This window comes from Mastigoproctus giganteus, chromosome 12 (genome assembly GCF_048544385.1).
Source record: "Mastigoproctus giganteus isolate SK-2022 chromosome 12, ASM4854438v1, whole genome shotgun sequence".
Classification (NCBI taxonomy): domain Eukaryota; kingdom Metazoa; phylum Arthropoda; class Arachnida; order Uropygi; family Thelyphonidae; genus Mastigoproctus; species Mastigoproctus giganteus.
The window spans coordinates 72,748,291-72,775,309 of record NC_143586.1 but is presented as its reverse complement, the minus strand read 5'-3'; the positions used below and the strand labels follow the sequence as shown (position 1 = coordinate 72,775,309).

Below are 27,019 nucleotides of genomic sequence, written 5' to 3'. Positions count from 1 at the left end.
TGAACAGAGATTTTCTAAAGCTAGTTTGATTGCATATAATTCAGCAGAAAATATACTAAATTCTGATGGAAGGGAAACTGATACAGTTGTATTCGGAAACACTGCAGCTGCTCCAACATTTGAATTAGATTTAGAGCCATCTGTATAGATTGGGGAGAAGTCAGTATATCTTTGAGTGTGAACTGCATGAATTTGTTTGACATTTGATGCTTGCAAAGTATTCTTTCTCCATTGACAGAGGTAAGTGTCACAGGTTGGAAGAGGAGGAGGAGTCCATGGTGGCTGAGTACATGTGGCTACTTGTTGTACGGAATGGACGGAAATATTCCAAACTTGCTCCAATTCAAGAAGGCGAAGACCAGCTGGCTTTACTATGCTAGGTTTGTTTCTGTATAAGATTTCAAATGGTGGGTTGAAAAGGTATGACTGAACGGGATGAGAGGCACAACTTTGTATCTTTACAGCATATTTGAGTAACAGTGTTTTCCTGCGTAAAGCTAGTGGGGACTCGTGAGCATCAATGTAGAGACTATGTGCTGGCGACGTTCTGAATGCACCAATTGCAATTCTCAAAGCACTGTGCTGAATTGGATCAAGCCAGCGTAATACACTCTTTCTGGCAGAATCATAGACAGGAGCACCATAATCGAGACGGGATCTGATTAATGCCCTGTATAAACGAAGAAGCGAGGTACGATCTGCACCCCATGTTTGGGCAGATAAAGCTCTGAGTATGTTTAACTTTTTTAGACATGACGTCCGTACATTTTTAATATGGTCTAGGAAATTTAACTTGTTGTCAAGGATTAATCCAAGAAATCTGATGTTGCTGGTGACTGGGACAACGATGTTAGAAATTTGAAGTTCAGGATCTGGATGGAGTTTGCATTGTCTACAGAAGTGGATGGCAACTGTTTTCTGCTGCGAGAGCCGATAGCCGTTGAGGCTTGCCCATTGTTGAATTTTATTAAGTGATATCTGAAGCTGTCTTTCAACAGACCTCATGTTTTGAGAATGACAGGAGATGGAAAGGTCATCTGCATAAAGGTAAGTCTCAACTGTATTTGGAAGCTGCTTAGTGATAGAATCTATTCTCAGAGCAAAAAGAGTGGCACTCAGTACTGATCCCTGTGGAACACCTTCTTCCTGGATGAAAGTTGTGGAAAGGGCATGTTGGTATCGAACTTGAAATGATCTAGTATGTAAGAAGTTCTCAATAAATATAGGGAGGTTGCCTCGTAGTCCTAGAAGGTAAAGATCACTAAGTATACCATACCGCCAAGTGGTATCAAAAGCCTTCTCTATGTCTATTGAAACCATTACTAGATGTTCACGTTTGACAAAAGCATTACGGACGGCAAATTCAGCCTTGACCATAAGATCTAGGCATGACCTGTTTTGACGAAAGCCATATTGACTATGGCTCATTAGCTGTTCCGACTCTATGATCCAGACGAGTCTTCTGTGGATAATTTTCTCAAGAATTTTGCTGAGGCAGCTTGAGAGAGATATGGGTCTATAGCTATTCGGGTTGGATGGATCTTTTCCAGGTTTCAGGAATGCCAAAACTGTACAGTGATGCCAAGAAGCTGGAAAAACATTTTCTAAAAATATGCGATTGTAAAAGACCAGGAGGCAGCGCAAAGCTTTGTCATCAAGATGTTGTAGCATGACATAATAAATCCCATCTGGCCCGGCAGCACCATTGCGGGCAGTTTTAATGACATGTAAAAGTTCAGAATATTGCAGAGGTTTGTTATATGGGAGAAGACGGGCAGTTTGAAAATGAATAGCATGCTTTTCTTCAGTGTTTTTAATTCTTTGGAATGAGGTAGGATAGGCTGTTGCTGCTGAAATTTCGGCAAAAGTATTTCCCAAAGCATTAGCTATATCTACTGGATTAGAGAGATCTTTCCCATTCCAAGAGAGGATTGGAGAAGGTATGATAGGAAACTTACCAGACAGCTGTCTAATTTTTTTCCATATTATTTTGGAATCAGTATTTCTGTGAAAACTAGAGGCAAAACGGATCCAGGATTCTTTCTTTGCTTGCTTTTGTATGAAGCGTGCTTTTGCCCTTAATTTCTTATAGTTAATAAGATTGACTGTGCTCGGACATTGCCGAAACAAATTCCAAGCTTTATTTTTTGCTCTCTTTGCTGTGGTGCATTTGTCATTCCACCAGTAATTATGATGTTTTCGGCCCGGGGGATTTGATAGTGGTATTGTATTTTTAGCCACATTTAGAAGATGCGACGTGATGTAATCTGTGGCATCATCAATATGTTGGAGGCGGATTTTTTCCTCATCAAGGTCGATTGACGATTGAAATTTTGCCCAGTCTGCTCGGACAAATTTCCACTTTCTGCACGGTTGAATTGAAGGAGTCTTTGCTATCAGAAAGTTGCATACTATTGGAAAGTGGTCACTGCCCATGGGATCATTTATTACATTCCACTCTATGGTTGGGACTAGTACTGGTGAACAAATTGTGAGGTCTATTGCTGATGTGTGTCCTGCTGGGAGTTGTACGTGTGTCGGTGCACCAGTATTGAGTATACTGAAATTTAGTGCCTCTAAAAAGCTTTCAATTAGTCGGCCACGTCTATCCAATTTGGGAGAACCCCATAATGGGTGGTGCCCGTTAAAGTCCCCTAATATACAGAGAGGTGGAGGTATCTGTATAAACAGGTCTTCAAGATCTCTTAAAGAGTAAGAACGGTTTGGTGGTAGGTAGATTGAGATAAGTGTTATTGCACTATGGAGAGTTATGCGAACAGCAACAGCTTCTATTTCAGTTTGGATTGGGATATGTCTAGTTGGGATCTTCGAGTTTACTAGGATTGCTACCCCACCATGGGCAGCATTAGCGGTATTTCGATCTCTTCAATAAAGGCAATAGTTCTTTATCGAAGGAGAAATTTGTGAGGTCAGGTAAGTTTCCTGTAGACAGAAGGCAGCTGGAGAATATCGGTTAATTAAGTATTGAATATCGTCAGTGTTGCAACGAAAACCTCTGCAATTCCATTGTAAGATATTGTGGTTCATTTAGGTTTAGTTGAGGATGATTCATCAGACTGTTTTTTGTTTGAGCACTTTTTCCGGTCTTTGGAAGCTGGGGCGCCCAGTATCCATAGTGTCATTTGCATGAAGTTCTAGTATGGGTTCCTCAAGATCTGAGTGTACATCTACTTCCATACTATTGGTGGATGATTCAGGTTTCTTGTTGTCTTTGGTAGTTTTTAATTTTTCTTTATCATGCGAGACTGTCCGAGTATCAGTTGGGATGCTGATTGGAGTGTTGGTCGATTCACTGGTTTTAGTTTGATGTGTGTCTTTTCCTGAATTAGATAGTGTATTTTTAACCCAATTAGCCATAGATGTGCTGGGGGGTATTGATACATCTGTTTGTACTGCTGTTGAAATAAAGCTTCGAGTGTGAGACGCATATGAACGACTGGGCATGGTCAACATAACCTGTCTGCGTGCCTCAGGGTATGTGACTTTGTGTTCAATTTTATATTTTTGAATTTTCTTCCCTGTTTTCCACATTTCACAGGATTTTGAAAATGCTGGGTGACTTTCTTTGCAGTTAGGGCAAATGGGACTTGATGCTGAACAGTCTGCTTGTGTATGTTCCTTGGAACCACAAATAGGACAAATAGCTTCTCCTCTGCATGCTTGTTGGGAATGTCCATATTTTTGGCATTTAAAACAACGAATCGGGTTAGGAATATAAGCCCGAATTCGGCAGTTTAAATAGCCAGCTTTTACTGAGGATGGCAAATCTGGGGTACTGAAGGTTAAAATGATTGACCTAGTTGGGACGAGATTTCCATCTTTTTTGGTCATTATGCGTTTGGCGTTGGTTACTTTTTGATTACTCAGTTCTTTAGCTAATTCCTCTTCTGATATTGTAAGTAGGTCCCATTCGGTTATAACGCCTTTCGAGGAATTTAAGGTGTTGTGCGGAGTAATAGATACTGGCAGGCCACCGAATGTCGTTGTTTTGAGCAGCCACTCGGAATGTTTGGAGTTGGCTGTTTCAATTAATAGGTCTCCAGATTGCAGTCGTTTAACCATTTTTGGTGTTCCAGCAATCGATTCCAGAAATCTTTGGATGACGAATGGTGATAATTTGCCTACAGGTTGGTTGGAGAGAGAGTGTATCACCAGAAAGTTTGGCATTTCATTGCACTGAACTTCTCTTCGGAGCCTTTTTGCTTGGTTCACGTCTTCATCATTAGGTTTGTCTAGCCTTGAGTTTGAAGGCTCTAGAGGTGGATATTCATTTTTATCCATCGTTGCTCCTTTTAGCCCTGGGGGATAACTTTTCCCCCAGATTACCGGCCCCGCCACGGGGAGGCAGGAGCAGTGCCGCTCGGAGGCCAAGCGGTTGAAGTGTTAGTTGGTTAATAAAACAAGAAATATAGGAAAAAGAAAGGTGTGTTTCCTTTCTGTGTTCTAACTTGTGGTTTTCAAGTATAGAACTAGTTATAAAAGAAAGGCTTTTGCTAGAAACGTAGGAACTTAAAAGGAAATAACTTCAATCACTTTAGAAGAGCGCTCTATATATCACCAGAATATCGCTTGGCCTCGAAATACGCTTGGCACCCGGGGCCTCACCAACCAGGCAGAGGATAAGTATGTGTTAGCCATCTTTATAGATTTTACTGGAGCTTTTGACATGGTGTGGCACGAGAGTATTCTGTCTGCATTAAGGAGTATGCAATGTCCAGACTTATTGTATAGGACGATACAGAGTTATTTGTATTGTAGGAAAATTATACTGAAAGCTAAGCATCTACAGTTTAATAGGAATCTTTCGAGAGGGTGTCCTCAGGGGTCTGTATTGGGCCCACTTTTTTGGAACTTAGTACTTAATTTATGGCTAGAACAATCAATTGAAAATCTGCATAAGATTGCTTATGCAGATGATTTTGGTTTTATGTATTACTGGTAAATCCAGGGCTGTGCTTGAAATAAGAGTGGCCCAGGTATTAGAAAGTCTAGTGTCGTGGGCTGATCTGCACAAACTATTGATATCTACAACTAAAACTGTTATGATGCTTCTTAAGGGGAAACTAAATTATGCGCGACCGCCAAAAGCTTTAATTAAGGGGAGGCAGATTCCCCTAGTATCTGAGGTGAAATATCTAGGTATAAGAATTGATGATAGATTATCGTTTTTCCCACATTTAAACTACTTACACGAAAAAATTAAAAAATTTAGTGCAGCAATAATTCGATTAACACGGTCAGATTGGGGGTTGAAAAGGAAAGTTTTAAATTTATACTACAAGGCAGTCTTTTTACCCATAGTTGCGTATGGAGCATCAGTGTGGTACTTCAGAGTTACTAACGTTAAATTTAAACAGAAATTGTTATCGATTCAGCGCTCAATGCTTTATGTTATTTCTAATTTGTGCAGAACAGTCTCAACGAATGCTATGCAGGTTTTGGCCGGGCATTTGCCTCTAGACTTGTACATTGTGTATCGGGCAATTTGTTATTACTTAAAAAAAGGCATAGTGGTTTCTTTCATGAATATTACATCTGATGTCACTATAGAGATAGCTAAAGCTAAGAAAAATGTTCTAACACAGTTGATTGGTATGTGGCAACAGAGATGGGATCTTAGTGCAACTGGGGAGGTGACTAGATTGTTTATTCCAACAGTTAAATTTACTTATGATAGTAACAACAAATGGTTTTTTCCTTCTATGGTAACATCGTTTATTTTAACTGGCCATGGCTCTTTAAATTTTAAACTACATTACTTTGGTCTAGTCAGCTCTCCTTTATGCACTTGCGGTCAACCTGAGACTTGGAGTCATTTATTATATGATTGTAGTTTGTATGTTGAACATAGAGAAAGGCTAAAAGTGAAGATTGGTAATTTAGTTAGAGGCTGTGAAAGTGACTTTATTGCTAATCAGGATAGGATAAATTTCAAGCACTGCAAGAGTTCTGTGTAACTGTTTTTCAACGGAGAAGACATTGGAATAATCTAATGATTACTAATTAAGATTTGGTTATATACATTTTGATTATTTGTGTTTTTTTTTTTCTTTTAGTTTGTTTATATTATGTGTGTGTATATATGTATTTATTTATTTATTTATTCATTTTTATTTATTTATTTTTTTTTTTTTTGCTGGCTCTCGGGTGTGGGCGGCCTGGGAGCGGGATTGCTGGCACCCACCGGTATAGCACTACTTCCGGTGGGTGCGGGATTTTTGTGCATGAGGCACTTAAAATAGAAGACCAGGCCCAGCACCAAGTGAATATGGGCGGCCAATAGGGTCTATTCGCCAACGGGGAGTGGCTGTGCAGGTGACAGCTTCTCCCTGATGGCGAAGTGACCTTCCATACAGGTCTATTTTGCAGAGGTTCTGCAAAAAGTCAACTTTATCAGGTGGAGATAGACGGAAGTCTAGGTGCCACCTTAGACATTATAATAATAATAATAATAATAATAATAATCTTGCAAAGAGTGCAGAATAGTTTCTGATTTTATTCCTGATGTATGTCAGATGTGGTGTGAAGGATAGATTCCTATCGAGCATGACTCCCAAATGTTTTAATTCCGTTGAGAGTTTGACAGTTTTCCCCTGGACTTTGATTTGGGGAGGCCTCCTAATATCTAGGTTCTCCCTGGGTAGGACTGAACATGTCTTGGTTGGAGAAATTGTGAGTTTGTTGTTGTCAGCCCAGTCTTGCAGGATAGTGACTGCTCTATTTGCGGAGTTCTCTAATTGTGCTCTGGAGTCCTCAGCAAGCATCAGAATAAGATCGTCTGCATAAGCCTGGGATGTGACGTTTCGAAGGTTGAGATTTAGGAAGCCGTCTAGGACGACATTCCAAAGAAGAAGGCCCAGAACGGAACCCTGTGGGCATCCTCTGTGTATCAACCGTGATACGGAGCAATACGGAGTAGTGACTGTGACTGATCTGTCTGAGAGGTATGTACTGATGCATTTGTATAGATTTGCTGCCAGGTTAGCCTCCTGGAGCCTGCCGATGACACTTGGCCACCAGAGAGTGTCAAACGCCCCAGCAAAATCTATTGCGATGACGAGGAAGTACTTTCGGTTGGTTGTAGTTGCGGCGTTAACAATATTTTCCAATGCATCTACTGTGGAGTGTCCTTTTCTGAACCCGAACTGATTTCGGGATTGAAGGCCTGCGTTTGGGTAGTGAGTTTCTATCCGATTTCGTAGAAGGTGTTCCATCAATTTGCTCAGTACAGACAGTAAGGCTATGGGTCTGTAGGACCCTGGGAGATCCTGCTGCTTTGTTGGATTTTTGAGGATCAGCCGAAGCGTTGCCGTTCTCCAGGTGTGTGGGAAATAGCCTTCTTTTAGGCACTGGTTAAATAAATTTAGTATTTTTTCTGGGATAGTCTCAACTGCCTTTTTTACGATTTCTGGCTCTAATAAGTCTGCACCTGGTGATTTCCTGTTTCTTAGTTTGGCAGCTGCAATGTCCAGTTCGATCCTAGTAAAGGGCTCCTCCTCTTCGATTGTTGTGTAGATACTATTTCTTAGGCAGAGCGATGTTTGTTCTGGGGTGGTTGAATCCAGGTGTTTCTGGAACATGGCACATAGGATATTATTGATGGATTCCTGTCATGTTTTGGTGTACTTCCCTTGTGGCTTCCTGGTTGTGGGGATGACTTCGCCTCTGGGGAGTTTATTTGTGGTCACTCTGTAGACCACTCCCCAGGGGTTGTCGTTTCCAACTGTGGATACTAGGTACTCCCAGGAGCGTTGTTTTCGTTCGCGGATCTTTGCTGTGTATTGATTCCTGGCCGTTCCGTACTGTTGTCGTAGTGCTTCCACCTCTACTGCAGGCCAGCTACACCTGGCACGTTGAAAAATTTTTTCGGCAGCTGTTTACTACACGTCTGAGTTGTTGTAATTCTGGGGACCACCAGGGAACAGCTCCCGGAGTAGTTTTTTTCCGCTTTATGGAATTGTTTGCTGCATCTGTGATAAGCCTGACAATTTTAGCTTGGTGTCTATTTGGGTCTAGTCCTTCTGCAAGTGCTTGAGCAGCTGTACGTAATGACTCCTGGAAGAGGCCAGTCTGCCTTCTCAACAGCATATCTGTGTTGCATTTGTCTATGTACCATTTGTCTATTTAGTTTCCGGTTTAGTTGAAAGGTAATTGTTCGGTGATCAGATGAGGTCCAGTCTTCTCTGACAGTCCAGAATGCAATGTGGTCCGTTAGAGATCTGGTAGCCAAAGTAACATCAATCGTGGCCTCCCACATCGTGTTTGAAAATGTTGGTAGGTTGTTTGGTTTGTTAAGGATCATATAGCAACTGTTTGCCAGATACTCCTCCAGGTGTTGTCCATTAACCGCGCCACATCACTCCGGGGTTTCACTAAACCACGCCGGCGAACGGCAGTTTGCATCAGCGCCCACTACGATTTTAGCGTTCGGGAATTCCTCCAGAACATTTTGCAGGTAAGTTATAGCTGGGAGGATATCTTCTCCTGGCCGACAGTAAAGCGATACTGCATAAAATTCGCCCAGTGCAGTGATGACGTGGGCACATACAGCCCATGAGAGACAGTAATTTGTGATTTTGGTGACTGTGTAGTCTGGATTTCTGATTAGAATCGCCGCCCATGGCGTTTCATCATCAGTTTGCACGATTTTGTACTTCAGGGGATATCTCTTGACCTTCTTACTGTGCGTATATGGTTCCTGGATGAGCAAGATATCCAGGTTTTCCTCGTTTGCTGTCCTGGTCAGCTGCGCGGCAACTGCCTTGGACCTCTGGGCGTTTAACTGTGCAAATAGTACCCTGTTGTTATTATATGGTCTAAGATGTGTACCCATAATCGAGTCTCAATTGGTATGTACTCCTTGTTTTTTGGTATATAGGGCACTTATTGTCCCTGATGGAGTGATCCGCCTGTAGCTTTTGTGACTTGCAGTTTGCACATGTAGGCGGTTTGTCCTTTTTTGGGCATGATTCAAATTCGTGGCCTCGTTCAGCGCAATGGCCACATGTAGGCTGGGTTTGGGCACAGGTATGTGTTTGTGTGCCCAAAGCGGTCACATCTAAAGCATTTGGGTACAGACACATGCTCCCTGTAGCGGTGGCTGCCCCAGTTTATAAATACTCTGTTTTGCTGGCTGATGGTTTTCCACGCAGCTGGCGATAGTTCCACGACCCAATTTGTGACCATGCCTGATCTGGATCTCGTTTGATGTTTTGGTGTTATTAGGCTTGTGGGTTCCATGTCTGGGTGATCTCGCTCGAGGTTTCTTGTATAGAGTTCATCCTGCAACATTTCTGGGGTCAGATCCTTATCGGTGTCGTAGATTACGATGCTTGGTCCTCTTCTTTTTGGTGGCGCTGCTTCCAGGCCAAGGGTTTGAATCTTTGGATTTGTAATTATCCTTTTAGCATCCTCTGCTGTCTGTGTCTCAATTATCACACCTATGTTACGCGTTTTGCGGACTGACTTTATTTTAGTCGTTTTTAGATCGCCTGCGAGGTTTGTAATGACAGTGTTTTTTACCTCTTCACTTGTGGGATGTTCCTATGTGGAGGTTGGTCGGACGATGACCAAATGTGGTGTTGGCAGGAGAGTCTTTCGTTTGGGTATGTTTTCTGCACTTAACACTTGCGGTTCTTGTGTTTTGATCCTCAGCGCGTCGGAGTAGGACGGGGCGTGCTGTGGCATTTCTTTCGCCCTTCCTTCCTGATAGACTTCCAGTTTGGCGTTTGCGATTTCATACTTTGACTGCACTGGCAGTGAATAGAAGAATTCTGGACATGATCCAAAGGACCATACTCTTAACTACGACGCGTGCGTGTAGTACAGTGAGTACTCCAGCACTACAGGTACTCGCTGGAGCGCTTCCTTTGGACCTGGAGGTCGTTCGCACAGGTCTGCTATACTTGCTATCCAGGGGAGTGGCGGCCACACATCTGGACTACACAACTGACCCAGCGAACAACCTAAAAACGGAAAAAACTAGATTACAGAACCACCTGCTAAAATTATGGCAGAGAAGATGGACGGAGACCACCAAGGGTGAGATAACCAGAAGATATCTACCTGACCTCCAGAAAATCTACCCAAAACAGCCGACCTGGTACTTCCCAGGGTACCATTTGACATCTCTAATAACAGGACACGGACCCTACAATGAGAAGCTGCACGGATTCGGACTCACTGAGGACCCAAACTGTACGTGCGGGGAGACAGAAAGCTGGAATCACATAGTGTACGAGTGCCCACAATATGAAGACCTCAGAGGAGTACTTATAACAAAAATAAGATACCTACCAAAAGGATTGGAATCCCATTTCATAGATACTGAGGATGAATATAGAGCATTATCCCAGTTCGCACAAGACCTCTTCATCAGGAGAAGGACATTAATCACCATCTACAATGACTGACATCAAGTACCACTATTGAGACACCAGCCAGCACAATGTAAAGGCTGCAACTAAAGATGAGGGACACAAGGACGGAGCTTGCCCCATGAATAAAGAAACTTGAAACAATAGCTGCCAATAGCCATATGGCGATCTGAAGAGGGCACTCTAGCCTCCTTCACCTTTAAACCTACTTCCCTGGGGGGAGGGGGGACATTTTCGTCCTCCTCTCCTCTCCACCCTATATCTTCTACTCTGGTGGGACATGGGCATGTCCCACTGAAAACTGGGGCTACCTACTCTATTGGCCCCATATTTCTGTCTTTCTCCCCCCAGCCTTCTGCCTCCCCCCTCTCTATCTATAAGCTAGCGAAAGCCCTACCCCAAAACCTAACATATCTAAATTACCTTACGCCCATAACTTGGCCTAGCAAAACTAAGCGATTCTACCCCTACGTCGACGCGTTTCTGTCTCTTTTTTTTTTTTTTTTTTTTTTAAGGTCCTAGCCGCCGAAATCTCAGGAAATTAAGTGGCAGGACCTGCCAGAGTGAAACAGACTACTGGGTTCCTGGTCTGCCTCCACGGGGCGTAAGTGGGGCAACGTTGGGCCTCAGTAGGGGCCCAGCGGCTAAATGACCAGATGAACAACGGTACAAGGCATCACACATATACAAAGTCCATACACTTTTAAATCTCTGGCTTTTCCAGTCAACTGGTTCACCCACAATGTAAACTACGCGGAGATGGGGGGAACCCCTTGTGCCGTTTGACCCTAAATACACTTACACTTACACTTTGATTGAGTGAATGAATGAATGAATCTACAGCTACTGTGTTCCTGGTCTGCCTCCACGGGGCGTAAGTGGGACAACGTTGGACCTCAATAGGGGTCCAACGGCTAAATGACCAGATGAACAACGGTACAAAACACTACACATGAACAATTCCCACACACTTTTAAATCTCTGGCATTTCCCAGTGAACTGGTTCACCACAATGAAAGCAACGCGGAGATGGGGGAAACCCCTGGTGCCGTAAGACAACACACACTTACACTTACACTTTGATTGAGTGTCAAGAAGTATGGTCTCTAGTTTGCTCCATATGGTGAGTATGTCGGCCCGAAGCACTGTTGTTATTCTATTTGTTTGTTCTCTAAAGAGTGTTTCGAGTGCCGTTCGGAGCACAAGTATTTGTTGGAGAACAGGGCCCTCAGGGATGTTGGGGTCCAGGACATGTTTGTCCTGTTTTTAACTATCACCTGCCAGGTCTATCTGTTGGATTGCAGGATCTTGTTGCTCTTTTTGCTCTGTCTGGCTATGCGTCTCCCTCTTGTTCTTGCGTTTTGGTGCTGGGGTGGCCCTCACCTTGTCTGGGCTTTCCTGCAAGTCCACGCTGGCTGGGTCGATTCCCGGTCCCATTTGGGCATCTGCAGGTGTTTTTTCCATTTTTCCTTCTATAGTTCTCGGGTTTTACGGATAATCGGAAAAACTTCGGATTAGCGGCTACTGGGTCAGCAGTTAGGAAGGACTGCCAAGATGATGATGAATGGAAGTTGCCACAAGTCCGTAGCTATAATAGTAGCTGAGTTACAGCTGGCAGAAGATTTGGGCTATCCCCCACTGATACAGATGTGTGCGGGGGGGGGGGGGGACAGCCAAATTAAGAGATGTTCCCAGAACGGAGCAGATTTCTGTACGGGTATTTCAGGGAGCTGGAGGCGTTAGCGCACTTATATTTGCATAACTTAAAGACTTTACAATTTGAAAACAAAAAACCATGTAGAGTCTATGGTGGGGGGGGAGTCACTAAATAGCATTAGCATTAGCATTAGTAGAGGCATTTGATGCAAGAAAGCAAGCTTATGCAGCATCAGCCAAAAAAAAAAAAAAAAAAAGTAACATAAATAAATAAAAATAACCACTTCCACTTCACCCCTCTGTTCGTTCGAAATACCTGTCCAGCTGAGCCTTAAACTTATTTAGGCTATCAACTTCCACGACAAGGGATGGAAGTCTGTTCCACCCACCAACCACCCGCTGGCTAAAGGCAAATTTCCGCACATCTATCCTACATCTGTCTTTCCTCAATTTGAATTTATGCCCTCTCAGGTGATTTTTCTGAGCTAGATATGTTTATACATGTTTTTAAGTTCATTTTACACAACTGAGGGCACAGTTTGTTGGAACAGTCTTCCAGCTCGGGTTTACACTGGTGGGGCACCCTTCCCAGTCAATTGCAGCGTACTAGCGTGGCCACCGCGTTATATCGGCGCCTTTCTATAGCCTTGCTGCCAGCCACATGGTGACCAGTGCAGTCTGGCAAACAAAGGATATAGATACTAACGCTAGTAATCTGCTAAATTCCCAATAGAATGTTCAAAATTTCTTACCAGGGGGATCCTCTAAACAGCATCTTTGAAGGAGACCACAATTTAAAACTTAAACTATGGTTTAACCACATATTTAAACAGAACTTTTACGGAGCGTTACGACAGACGTCCACGCTGGTTCGGCGGCCATATTTCTTTAACGTACTGTGTAACAACGTGGTCAAGCTGAAATTTATGAACGTCCGTAATTTAGCTTTGCCTTAGAAGTTTGTCACAAAAATAACATCAGTCAACTCGCCAACCCAATAGAAATCCAGTAGACTTGATATTTTAACAGAAATATCCAAATACACCACTAAACTTGTGTGCGGTAACGCCCGATTAGAACTGGACCAAAAAGCCAGTTGGGTGTTAGGTCGGATACAGACTTGGGCCTCTGTCCACAAGTTAATGATATCGCCGACGAAGTCGCAGTGCATGATGCTGAAAGGACTTTTTAGTCCTAATAGACATCCCTCAGTTGGCCTTGGTGGGCTTCCCTTGGGTTTTGCGCCAGTGATAAAGTATCTGGGAGTCATTCTGGATCAGAGACAGCTTTATTCCTCATGCAAAGTTCATGAGGGATAAAATCAAGAAGCTGTATGGGAAGCTTAGGAGGATCACCCGAGCTGATTGGGGTTTCAAAGGAAGGAACTTGGACTTGCTTTACAAGTGCCTCTTTGTCCCTATAATTACCTATGCCTGTGAAGCCTGGGGACAGGCTATAGCCAGGCACCACTTGATGGCTGCTCAGCGGTTTGCATTGTTAAGTGTGACCAGAGCTTGCCGCACTGTCTCCACAGAAGCCCTACAGATTCTTGCAAGTGCAGAGCCAGTTGACTTGCTGATTCTGGAGAAACTCCTACGATATCGAACCAAGAACAACTTACCTTTGGAGTTGATGGGTGTCCGTTGTTGCCCCGATGTGGGAAGAGTATACGGCAGACCCGACTTGAAGGTTGAAAGTAAAAGAATTTCGCTAGAGGTTCACTGCCTATGGCAGGAGCGCTGGATGACGTCCTCTAAGGGCAGAGTGACGTATGAGATGATGCCTGACATTTCACGCTTAGAAAAGATACGCAAGTGGCCTAAACTTGGAGTTTTTCAGGCTATGGTTCTTACTGGACACTGACTTCGGTTGCGGCTTCATCAACTGGGCCTTGCGGACAGTGATCGCTGTCGTTGAGGGCAGATTGAGGATAGCCAGCATGTAATTTTTCAATGTCAATTATATGACGTGCCAAGGCAGAGGCTGCTTGGCCAGCTAGGTGTATCCACTCGTCATGAGATGCAGAGGCTCTTTGAAAATGAAAGTATATATAAAGTTTTCATAATGTATCTTAAGAATGTAAATATCATACGTAGTGCTCAGGGCACTACTTGAACTATTAGGTTCAAATATTCCCGCATGTTTGCGGATGTTAGTTTTATATTGCAACTGCTTGTCGTTGCTGAATTGTATATTATGTACATGGTACTTTTGATCTCAAAATTGAAATATAAACTTTTTATTTAAATTATATTATATAGATTTTGATTGTGGTTTTGATCAAAGCAATCAGAATTCTACTCACTTATAGTGATGTTAAAAATGGTGCAAATAAGGGTAGTAGCGACCTGCCTCCACGGGGCTAGGGATGGTAAACTTCCTGGCAGTAAGGCGAGTCCTTGCGGCTTGGAAGGCCAAACAGGTCGATGTAAATAGTTAAATTGCGTTGTTGAGCCTTTGCTCGGGGAACGCTTCAATGAGTGTAAATATGATGATGTGCTACATGCACGCGTTGTAGTTAAGAGTATGGTCCTTTGGATCATGTCCAGGATTCTTCTATTCACTGCCAATGCAGTTTTTGGGAATCAAATTGCTGAGGCATAAATAATTGCTGGGAGAAACGTTGTTTTGTAATATAGCGTCAGGGTTCTTTTGTCCCCAATCTTTCCTAGTAACTCTGGCTACCAGTGCGGAATAGCTCCTGATTTTTTTTCTTATGTACTTTAGGTGGGGCTGGAACGAGAGGTTGTTGTCCAGGACTACGCCTACGTATATAAGTTGGTTTACAAATTTAATGGTGACATTGTCAATTTTGATTTGCGGCGGTCCTCACAATTGCGGGGTTCCTTTAAGCAGGATTGAAGAGGTCTTCATGGGTGAAGTTTTGAGCTGGTGTTTTGCAGCCCATTGTTGGAGTTGCTGCAGCACCTGGTTTGCTTGGATTTCCAACTGGGCCCGGGAATCTGCTCCCATGGTAAATATCAGGTCGTCAGCGAATGCTTGTGTTCCCGACGGGTCCCAGATCCATCACCAAGAACTCATCCAAGACCATGTTCCACAGGAGTGGTCACAGCACCAATCCCTGTGGACAGCCTCTGGGCACTTCTCTTGTGATCTTTTCATACTCAACATTGATCTCCACTCTTCTATGTGATAAATACGTTTCCATGAATAGGTTGGTTGGCATCCCTGCCTCCCTCAACCTCGCCAGGACGCTTGGCCACCAAAGTGAGTCAAAAGCCACAGCAAAGTCAACCGAGATGAGAAGCAGGTACTTGTTTCTATATTCTTGCACCGTCCTGAGTAGGTTTCCCAGTGCATCCACTGTCGAGGTCCCTGGCTTGAAACCATACTGATTTGCAGCATGGAGTCCAGCCTTTTCGTAGTGGGCAATTATTCTTCTGTGAAGTAGTCTTTCAAATACTTTACTTACCACCGAGAGCAGTGCGATGGGTCGACATCGTCCATGGTAAGGGGGGGGGCTCCATCGCCTGACTGATGTAACTAGCATTGCTCTCGCATATTTGGCTCTGTGCTGGTAGTATCGGCATCGCTGGTGTCTGGTAGATTGTGTCCAGTATGTTGCCCATCGACTGCTCCCAGGTCGTGGTAAGGTTTCCCTGCCGGGTCCTGGTGGTGGAATTTACCTCCCCCTTTGGGCATTTTGTTGGTGGTTACCTTATAGACTAGGTTTGTTGGTGGTTACCTTATAGTCAATGTTTCCTTCTGTAGATACTAAGAGCTCTCAAGAACGTCTTTTGCTCTTCTTAATGGCATCAGTATAGCGGTTTCTTATCTCTCTATATTGCTGTCTCAAGGCTTCGATTTCGTTTGCAGGCCACGATCTGCTGGCCCTCTGAAAGTCCTCCCTTGCTTTTATCGTTTGCCGCCGGAGCGTGACAATTTCTCGAGTCCACCAGGGTACTTGGTGTTTTTTTCTTTTTGCTTGGTTAGTGATAGTTGTTATCAGTTCCGTAGAATCTTTCTGCAGTTCGTCCGGGCTGTTCAGTGGATTACTGTGATCAGTAGTTCTTTGAATAGCGGCCAGTCCGCTTTGGCAACTGCGTATCTATGGCATTGTTGGTTGATTGTTGTTGCTTTGTTATTGTGCAAGTTATAACTCGGTTGTTGTTGTTGTTGTTATTATTTTTGGCGCAAGGGCTGCTTAGACCATATTGCGCCTATCAATGATATGAAAGTTATCAATGGTGACTGTTATGGAAGCAGTTAGAGACGATCATATAATTTTATTCGTTTAAGAAAGCAGAATAACTCGAAGGGATTAGCATCGTTGCCTATGATATGAGAGAGTTTTAGTGGTTCTTTTAGATTTGGAAGGAAGCTGAATGAGCATTGCCGAGCATGTTTGTACAGAGTGCATTCAACAAGAATGAAGCACATTGCGAGTGGACAGTTGCATTGAAAACACTGAGGAGGATCATTTCCTGTGAGCAGAAATAGATGAGTAAACTGGCTGTGGCCGATTCGTGCTCAGGTTAAGATTACTTCTTCCTTTCTGTTAGTACGAAAACTAGAGTTTCCTAACTGTGGGTCTGGTTTTATTTGCAATAACTTATTATCCGTTTGAGCTTGCCATAGAAGTGTCCATTGTTCCTTACCTATCCTTCGTATGATAGGTCTGTAATCAACATATGGAACGCAAAGGCCTGAAGATGATGGGTTATATAGATGTTTTGCGGCATAATCTGCGCATTTGTTTCCTGGGATCTCAATGTGGCCTAGGATCCAGCAGAAGATGACTACTTGCTGGCGTTCCTGAATAATAATCGTCTTACTTCTTATGGTTTTTATTAAAGGATTGGTTGGTGAGGAGGTATTTTGTAGGGCTACCAGTGTACTCTGCGAGTCCGTATATATTATACTTTTTTTTAATGGAGCGATGGACAATATTTTCTAGGGCAAGGTTGTGGCGAATAACTCAACTGTATAACTGCTGCATACAGAGATGGTGTTAAAAGATAAAAACTGCTGCAGCACCTACCCCACTATCAGACTTTGATACGTCTGTGTATATTTTCGTGAAATGCGGATAATTTTGCGTGTGAGCAGTATGAAGTTGTTGCACGTTAATATTTGCAAGGGAATCTTTTCCCCTTGCAGCTTTGATGACTGATGTTCGTAATTTGAATCCCATTGAAAACCTGTGGAAGAAATTAGCTAGACCTATAAAAGTGCAAACTATATTCAAGAAAGTAGGTGATCAACGCAAGCATTTAAGTTCGAACATTATCAGTAAAAACGACGGGAAACCTATTCCCAGTATGACTAATGTGCTGGAGTGTTAACAAAAGTGAACGTTGACTGTTTAAATATTAAGTAAATTTAACACTTTAATTACCGGATATGCGGCAGAAATTGTCAATTGGAGTGATGCAATTAGTGGCAATTTCTTATGTATTTCAGTTTAATGGATAGTTAGAGACGTAATTAGTTTTTATAAAAAAAATACATAATTGATACCTGAGCACACAAATTACCAAAATTATGTAATGAATAACTTAATATCAAATAGAAAAACGAGATATGTAATGAAACGTAGTAGCGCTGCTCATTCAAGCTATGATAAAAAAAATTATTGATAAAATTAACTTTAATTCTAATTACCTCCTTTCGAGAATTTGACCAGAGAATCAAATTGATTAATTTTAAATTAATTTAAACCTTAATCAGTACAATTAACTTTAACAATTTAATTAATTTTAATCTTAATTTAATTTAACTTTTAATCAAATTTAGAACACGAATTTTTGTTTATTAGTGAAAGTACATAAATTTCTAAAAACTTGCGTCAATGAAAAATCTGGGGATATAGCACAAATGCATTATGCAGATGAAATTAATGGATCATCTCCAAATAAGTAAGAAATCTTAAAAAATGGTGCAATTTGAATCACTTCAATGAATGAAGTTGTTCGAAGGGCAGATTTATTGACAATTAGTGATAAGTCGACTGAACTTTAAAACCGACAAGGTCTTCAGATTTCTTTTCCTCTTCCATATGAGAAAAAAAAACACGATTGATAAAAAGTTTCAGATAAGTTATATAGCATTATTTCAGATAAGTTATTTCTCAAATAGTGAACCATGGCCTAATCAAATTCATAAAGGAATCTGGGGTGGGGGGGGCAAGACTTAATTCTTCGAATTATTTTTTGGTGTTGACATCACTGAACTGAGTTCAAATGTTATGGAGCCTCCGAGAATTAAAAGCATATTCCTTAGCCTAACAGTCGAAAAGTCTGCTATATCCAGTTTCTGCCACATTCTATCCGCAGAAACTGGGTTCAGTCCAGGCTCTTCGAACACAGTAAGGGAGAACTGTTACCAATCTCTGTATTAATCGTGAGGGAAAAATTAATTAGGTGTGTGCGTGCGTGTTGGTTAAATATCAAAGGGACTAAAGCTATAAGGCCTTAGAATATTATATCTAACTGCATGTATTCTTCGGAAGGCTTTCTGGAAGAAAACAGATTTTCCTGAGAGGAAATAAAATCCAGTAGATCCCGAGCTAGACTTACTTAGATAGATGTGGGCGAAAAAAATGTTGTTAAAATTCCTGGCATCAATGACGACAATATTAATGAGTAATTGAATAAATTGTATTAAGTACAGTTCATCATAACAGAACTACTGTTTTTCCCCCCATTTCTCTAAGAAATGTAGTTGCTTGTTTTTCCACCAAAGCGATTAAGGCTACAGTACAGTAATTGCTTATATTCTATGGTCACTGAGTCTATTTTTCTTTGAAGGAAAAATTCCTATAGGAAAACTTGCTACTCAATCACGAGCCCGATTAAACTTAGTCAGGTATGAGAAAGCCCATAAACAGTTTACCTGTTTTGACACCATTAAAGTACAAGGTTTTTCAACAGAATGTGAAAGGATAATGCGTTAGCGATAATGCAAAAGTAAAAAAAAAGTAATATATTACAGAAATGAATAACAGAAACAATAATCTTAGTAAGTTAGGAGTTGAAATTGGTGCCCGAAGAAAATCGAAAACTATTTCCCTGGGCGCAAAGTCATATTATAACCATCTCCAAATTGTAACATATTGCAAGAACATCATAGTGGTGTCACGTTAGTTAGCAAGATTCTGTATTCGACTTGGGGTTCATTTTATTTTCCCACAGGAAGTGATTATATCCTCGCCCTCACCTTATGATATCTTTGGATAGCAATAGAATACAATAATGACATTGAAGCACTTCTGGAAATGATAACTTTTGTACCGTAGTTTGTCCTTCCTCAAACACACAAAGGAATAAATAAAACGGGTCAACAACGCATCGATAGTCATAATCTCAAGATACCTGATATCTACAAGGCGATAAAAACATCCGTCAGCAGAAGTATCATAATTATCAGCAAAGTAAACGATTCACACCGAATCATCTAATGCTTAGATAATATGTACTTGCTGCTAAGATATAACGGTTGAGCATCACACATAAGTAAATTTGGTAGTTAGCAATCGATCAGGTCTTGCTTGTGGAGCAATGTTGAACAAACGTTTTTATGTAGAGGCTTTTTTAAATTCAGTTATTTTTATTTAGAATTTCGAGCAAAAAAAAAAACCATCTAAAATGACGAATAAATCTAAAAAGAGAAATCACGCATTTTCCCCTGTTCCCACGGACTCCGATATTGACATTATCCCCGAGGAGCAGCGGTGTGGTATTGGTATATGCAAACCGCCATGTCTGCAAATATTTGCAAACCCCAAAGCATATCTTTTTGTGTTCTGCTTATTAGGAGTTTTGCAAGGGGCATATTTTACATACTTTGTTGGTGTCATCTCCACTCTTGAAAAGAGGTATGCATTCGAAAGCAAAGTTAGTGGAATCATCATGATTGCCGATAACTTGAGTCCGATTTTCACGAGTGTCTTCGTAGGATATTTTGGTGGACAAGCTCATAGACCTAGGGTTATTGCTGGTGGAATGCTACTAGTCGTTCTGAGTTGTTTTCTAAGTTCGCTTCCTTATTTCATATATGGTCCTGCTTTGCATTTGATATCCGCTTCATCCGAACCATTGGCGAAGCCAAAAGAAGAGTTTTGTGACTACTCACTCAGGGAACAGAAATGTGCCAAAGATGAGCATTCGTCGACATTTCCAGCAGTTGCTATTTTTTTTATAGCTAACATGCTAAATGGACTTGGTTATACCGCCTTCTATATCATTGGAACTCCATATTTAGACGACAATGTGGAAAAAAAGAATTCTCCATTGTATTTCAGTGAGTAAATATATATAAATATATAGGTACGTTTACCTTACACATATTCATTCGTTTTAATGATGGCCCATTGTACATTTAATTGCCCTAATTTCATAAGTGCTAAAACATATTTATACGGATTCCATTTTAAATTCATAACAGAAACTTACAGCAGCACATAAACAGAAAATTTATTTCATTACTTATAGATGCTAATGGAGAAATAAAGTGTTCTATAGATACAGTTTGATGTTCTGCAGATGAATATACTAGAATTATATTTTATAATATAATTATGTTAACGGCCTACCAAAAGTAACTTGTATCCGTATAAGTGTATTACGTCTATAGAAGCGCGTGTTCACTAGCCGATTAGCATATTGTGTTGGCTGAAACCAGAGAGAGAGAGAGAGAGAGAGAGAGAGAGAGAGAGAGAGAGAGAGAGAGAGAGAGAGAGAGAGAGAGAGAGAGAGAGAGAGAGAGAGAGAAAAGCTGCATCATTCATCGAATTGTAGAACCTTGCCCTTTCGCCTCATGTTAGACTGAAACGAACGCGCTTATAATCCATCTGGAAATTAACTTAGTCATCTTCGCTGCACATTTGTAAAATGTCTTCATAAGTTTATTTGTGCACATCAATAAAAACCTAAAATTTTAAAACCTTCGTTATTGTCTTTTCAAACTTCATTAAATAGAACTCTTCTGAAAAACGAAAAAAAAAGAGCAGTTTATATATAGAACTACGTTCTCTGTTCGCAAACCATGTTGCTTGCCTTTGATTTCTCTGATAGAATATTTCTCTTATTGTGTCTACCACTTTGGCTAGAAACTGGATTTGCATTCCAGAATTGTCTATCTTCTCCCTTGCAGCCACAACTGCTGTTTTTCACATCATCCCGACAGTACTGGGGTCAACTCCCTTCTGCATGAGAGGAACGCTGAGGTGTGTTTTTTTTTTTTTTTTTTTTTTTTTGCATCATAGCAGAGTTATTTGGATTCATGAGAAAGTTGGACGATTTTTCTCTCTAAAACTTTACTTTTTTTCCCCATCTCAGATATAAGAAATCAAACTAGAGAAAATGCTCAATTTATAAACAAGATAAACTTACTTCTCATAGTGTTAGCAACTTTGACCTTAAATTAGTCTGAAAACAATCCAAACAGAACAACCCTTTTTCATCTTTCGAAATTTTTTTTTTTTTTATCGATTATTTACTCACTTCATAAATTTTCTGTTCACTCTGGCTAACTTGTTAGCTTCTCAAAAACTTTCGAGAAAACGACATGCTCCTCATTCTCATTTAAAATTTCCTTCGAATCTCTATTCTCATTTAATAATTTATGCATTACTTTGGCCTAGAAGAAATAATTATTTAATTTCAGTCTCTCTTCTCAAAGTTGATCTTCCTTCATGCTGTTAAATTTTAATAGTTTATAAACTCGAATAAGACTAAGTTGTTTCTTGCAGTCTCCTTTATCACACACATCGTCCGGAGCTGGATATCATCTCTCTCTCTCTCTCTCTCTCTCTCTCTCTCTCTCTCTCTCTCTCTCTCTCTCTCTCTCAGAATTTTTTTTTTTTTTGTCTAGTGCAGCATAAGCCTCGGGCTTCCTTGCACCATATAGCTAATAATAATCTTTGTAAGTGTTTTTTTTTTTTTTTTTTTTTTTTTTACATGAGGTCATCTACCTTTCTAGATCCCAGAACTATCTGACTCATAACAGTCCGTGTTTCTTGAAATTTATAAAAAAATTCAGAAGTTTCTAGAAACTTTCCTGATAATCTCACAGTAAACCACCTGGTTTGCGTCCCATATATCTAATGTCATAAATCCTATGAGATCTTGCCTATTTGTTGGACGAAACAGAGTGACCGGGAGCAAAAAACCATGCTACTCTGGTCTGAAAACCATTAACTCAGCCACATTTGAAAAAGCCAATAATAATTCCTTGCGTCATTGACAGGATTCGAACGATATTTTAAATGATTGTCTAACTATGCTAACCGCAAGGGCGCTTATTGAGTAATTAAACTAGTCCAATGGACTAAGTTGATATTACATTCGATTGTTTACGACTGAGATCGGTTAACGAATGATAATGAAAATTGTATTTGGGTTTAATCATACTTCAAAGAATAAATTCCAAAGGAGTCCAAATAGGTAATATGACAATATTTCATATTAGGGTTACCAGAGAGAGAAAAACTCGTTCGCACATGTTTTAATTATGTCCGTAAATCGCATGAGAGTTCTCTGGTCGGTGTGCCTGTATTGTAGGAATAAAGATTCCAGAATTTAAAAAAAACACTTTACTCTCCTCTTCTGAGACCGACTAACTGAGCCAGCGTGAAAAGCACATAAGGGTAGTTTCTTAGCAGTCTTGTGATCAGGACGGTTAGTTCAGGGCGTCTGTTTCTTACGAAATTTAGACGCCCGTGGCTGAAAACATAATGCGCCTCTTATAGTCGGCGGAATAAATATTCTTAGTGACTAAATACTAAATTTTAAAAGTAAATATAGATTTTATTGTTCATAAATAAAAGCCACAGATAAAGAGCAAAATAGAAAATATATATAAAAAAAAGAGAAATGTGAGGCCCAAAAGGCTGTCGCCCTTGAACCATAGCCCAATTAGCTCACTGGTTAAGTGTGTATGATGTGATAAATGCCATAATTCATCTTCCAGAATATGGTATGTACAAATCACATGTACTTTGACTTTATCGTGATTTAGCAGTCCATCCGTTGAAACGAGTTTCATGCAATCAGAAAAAGATAAAAATCCATTGAAAGGAGGGGAGGTCTCTCTATCTCATTTCCGAGATATGCACAAAAGTAAATACCACCATTCGTTTCATCCTTCACACTCATGTTAAAAAATATTGTGTTAAATATTAGATAGAAAAAAATATTAGATTTTAAAAATTATACCAATATACATAAATTCCAAACTAGAACACAATCCTCACATTTTACTTTACCGTATTTCTTATTAGGAATTATTCTCGCTTAACGTGGGTTCGTTTTTCAAGGCACTTTCAGGAACTTTTTTTTTTTTTTTTGCGTTAAGCGATAAATTGCTGCATATAATGAAATTTAATGCAGCTACAGTATCACAGTTTAATAAGCTATTCACAACTGACAGAATTCTTTCGAAAAATTCACGATAACTCATTGCGTAAAACTTCATCATGAAACTAAAATTTAGCTTTCTTATTTATGTCAAATTATTTTCTCCAAAATGGCTCGTACACGAAACTACGGATGTGAAAACACATTTTGAAGATTGAGTTTTACAAGGAAACAGGCGCCGCCCCTTGGCAGTAATTTTTTTTTTTTTTTTTGTTTAAGATTAAAATAGCAATTAAAGAGGGTCATTATCTCATATCAAATGATATAAAACAACTTCTATTTCAAGACAATCGCTTTAATTTCAGTCTAACAGAAGATCAGATAGAGTTAAACTTCCCTTTTCTGCAATGTTTGGCTTTCGCTTTTTAGTTTTCAGCTTATCATTTAAACAATCTCATTAATAAATGGCTCATTATGAAAACAGATTTAAATTTCTGTATTAAACTACACTATGTAAAAACTTGAATGTGTACAGACTACCTTCGCGATTATTTAGATTTTACTTTTTCGCAATTTGTAGTTGTATTAAACAGTGAGACCTCGGTCCCAAAGACGTCAGAGTCCTGCGTAATACAACAAAAAACGAACGACCTATTCATGAAATCTCGTGACTAAAGTTTCTACTAATGAAGGGCATAATCAAAAGTCATTTGAAATAATCGATTATGGAATTTTCATAATTGTCTATGTGAAATTATCTGCAATTCTGCCTAGATACGATAGGGAGTACACGGTGAGAGCCTTGTCAATCAATTCGTTCCTGGAGAGACCGTGCGAGATTCATGGGACTCTTTTTCAGAGAGTGGTCTGCGCTTGTTAACAGGAGAGACTGCTTTTACAGGCATTGGATACCTCTTAAAATACTAGGATAATGGGACACTGCTTATTAGAACATGCAACAGCCTCGAAAGCAAAGTGTCAGGGATTTAAAGCGCTGCTATGGGTCATCATGGAACAAGTAAATATATGGGCTGAGTAAGGGTAACTGAGAGCAAGAACGGCTCTTTTGGACTAAATATTAATGATCCCTACAAGCAACTTACTGATAGTACACACGGGGCAATATGGCCATTGTCGCTGATGCTCCTAAAACCCTTCAACAACAACATTAATTAACTGATTAAGTCTGAGAACAAAAAGAATGCAACTTCGTGTTCGTTCCTGTGTTAAAGCCTGGGAAAGTATTTTAAGGGAATACTTGGAAGGATCGATGTTGTAGGAAGCGTTGAACAAAGAGGGGAAGGTTTCCTCGAATACCTAGCTCATAAAGATCCTAAAGGAGGAGTCAATAACGCCAAGTAGTATCAAATGCTGTTTCCAAATCCAAACTTACTCATGTTCTTTTTTAATGAAATCGCCGACCGGACTAGCCGGGTGGGTAAAGTGCCTGCCTGAAGGTCGCGGGTTCGAATCCCGCCTCGGGCTTGGATCAAAGTACTGCAAAAACCTTGGGAGGTTCATTATGGCCACTGAACTGATGCGCCAACCACTACCAAAAAAAAAAAAAAATTAATGAAATCGTTACGGATATTAGATGCTAGTTTGATCATAAGGTAGAGGATCTGTGCTCGCGGATTCAGAAATTGATTGGCGTTTAGCAAATTTTGTGTTTCCAAGAGCAAAGTCATGCGGTTATGAATCATCCTTTCAGGGGTTTTGCCAAGACAGCTGAAATGCGATGTCGGGCGATAAATCCAAGGATTTGAAGGATTCCCTGGTTTTAAAAGGCCTACAATCATCGAATGGCTCCAAGAACTGGGTAAGCGTTTTCTAGAAAAATATGCTAGTAGTAGTGTAGCAGATCTTCCAAGTCTGCTTCGTTGAAATGTCGTAGCATCGAGTTAAATTCCATCGGGGCCAAATCGCGAGTTTGGCTATGGACAATTTCATTTGTGATAACTCAAATGGCTGGATATAGGGGAAGAAGATACTTGTATGTAAATTAATTTTACATTGTTCAGCTGGATATTTAATTTTCTTAAAGGTTGAGTTGTATGTTGTCACTGCTTATGAGCAAACATTTCTCCTAGGATGTTTACAATACCTTGTAGAGAGGAGACTTCATTCAACTTCCACATGATGGGAGAATGAAATGGCGTAAACTTCCCATTGAGTAGTCTAATATTCTTCCAAATTGGTCTGATATCGGTGTCTTTGTTAATTGATAAAGTGAATTTGGTCCAGGAACCTTTCTTCGCTTTTTTGATAACTTCTCAAGCCTTTGCTTTTTTTTTTTTTTTTTTACAGGTTCCATCGGTAATTAGCCCATCTTCGGCGTGATATTTGTAGAATGGAGGTGCTTGCTGCATCTATATGCTTGTTTTATGTAATCAGTTACTGCATTGGTCGGTCTGAACTAGATAACTTTTATTTAATTTCACATGAGAACTAAAAGGTTAACCACTTTGCCTTTGTAAACTGCCATTTCCTGCAAGGTTCATCGGCGATTGTTTTGCTATTAGTAACCTGCAGACTGCTGGGAAATGATCGCTGTTTAGCGGAACCTGGTAAACTGACTATTCGCAGTTTTGGTCAGTTTGACCTCGTATAGTAGGCGGTGAGGTCAGTTGCTGAGGATTACTCACCAGGTAGGTGTATGTGCTGCTGCCCGTATTTACCAAGGGTGAGGTAGTGAACGTCTAATGTTTCGATTAATTGCTCTCATCTGTTTTTGAAGAACCTGACCTGGAAAAGGGTGGTGGTCATTAAAGTCCCCTAATAGAAAAACAGGGGGGTGGCAACTGTTTCAGAAAATCATCCAGGTCCTTTATTAACGAAGTATTCCACGGAATGTAAATTAAACCAAAGTTAGAGTTATTCCAACGATAACACGTATTGTAACTGCATCCCACGAGGTATGTGAAAAAATTACCTTAGACGGAAAGGTGTTTTGATTAGTATAGCAAAGCCGCCGCGAGAAGTTTGTGGATTATTTGTCTCTTCTGTCTCTAAAGTATATAAGACAACTTTTTATCGTTTGGTTGACTTGGAGTAAGGTAAACAAATTTCTTGTAAACAGATGCTAACAGGGTTGAATTTTTTTAATTCAATAGTAGATATCATTGATATTGCTTTGGAAGCCTCTACAGTTCCATTGAATGAAGTGTGTCATTAATTCTTCTTGGGGGTAGAAGGTTCACTCTGTTTTGTGCTTCTCAGTTTTAGCCCGTTGCTTTGCAAAAAAAAAAAGGGGGTGTTGGTCTGCATTCATATCAATTTCTGTATGCGTCTTAAATATTGGTTCTTGCTCAAGTTGGTTATCCATAGCCATTGTTCTTTGGAATCAATGGTTGCTGCCGAGTTGTTTCAGATTTTGCATTTGATGAAGACTCACTTCCTACAGTGACCGATAAGATAGTATTACTAGCTTGATGTGTGTTTGCTTGATTCATGAGTTGTTTTGGTACCAAGAGAACTGTACTTGCCCAAGCAGAAACAAATATTTCGGGTGAGTCTGTGTGTGTGTGTGTGTGTGTGTGTGTTGCAACAGTCTGCTTCCTGTGAAGGGATACAGCTTAAGGTTTGAAAGTAACAGGCGGGATACGATTTTTAGCTTCTTAAAAAGTTATTTCGTTCTCTACTTTACAT

General features: G+C 40.5%; 2 protein-coding genes across 2 annotated transcripts in view; one reads left to right on the top strand and one right to left on the bottom strand.

The window, feature by feature from the left end:
- Positions 1–27,019, bottom strand: part of LOC150077190 (solute carrier organic anion transporter family member 74D-like) — a 524,201-nt gene that overhangs the window by 440,194 nt on the left and 56,988 nt on the right. The gene's annotated exons all lie outside the window — the stretch shown is intronic.
- The window catches only part of LOC150077191 (solute carrier organic anion transporter family member 74D-like), a 53,266-nt gene continuing 45,907 nt past the window's right edge, over positions 19,661–27,019 (top strand). The window contains exon 1 of the mRNA XM_090385807.1: positions 19,661–20,315. Within this exon, the coding sequence (XP_090241933.1) occupies positions 19,661–20,315 (655 nt within the window). The remainder of the gene's footprint in view (positions 20,316–27,019) is intronic.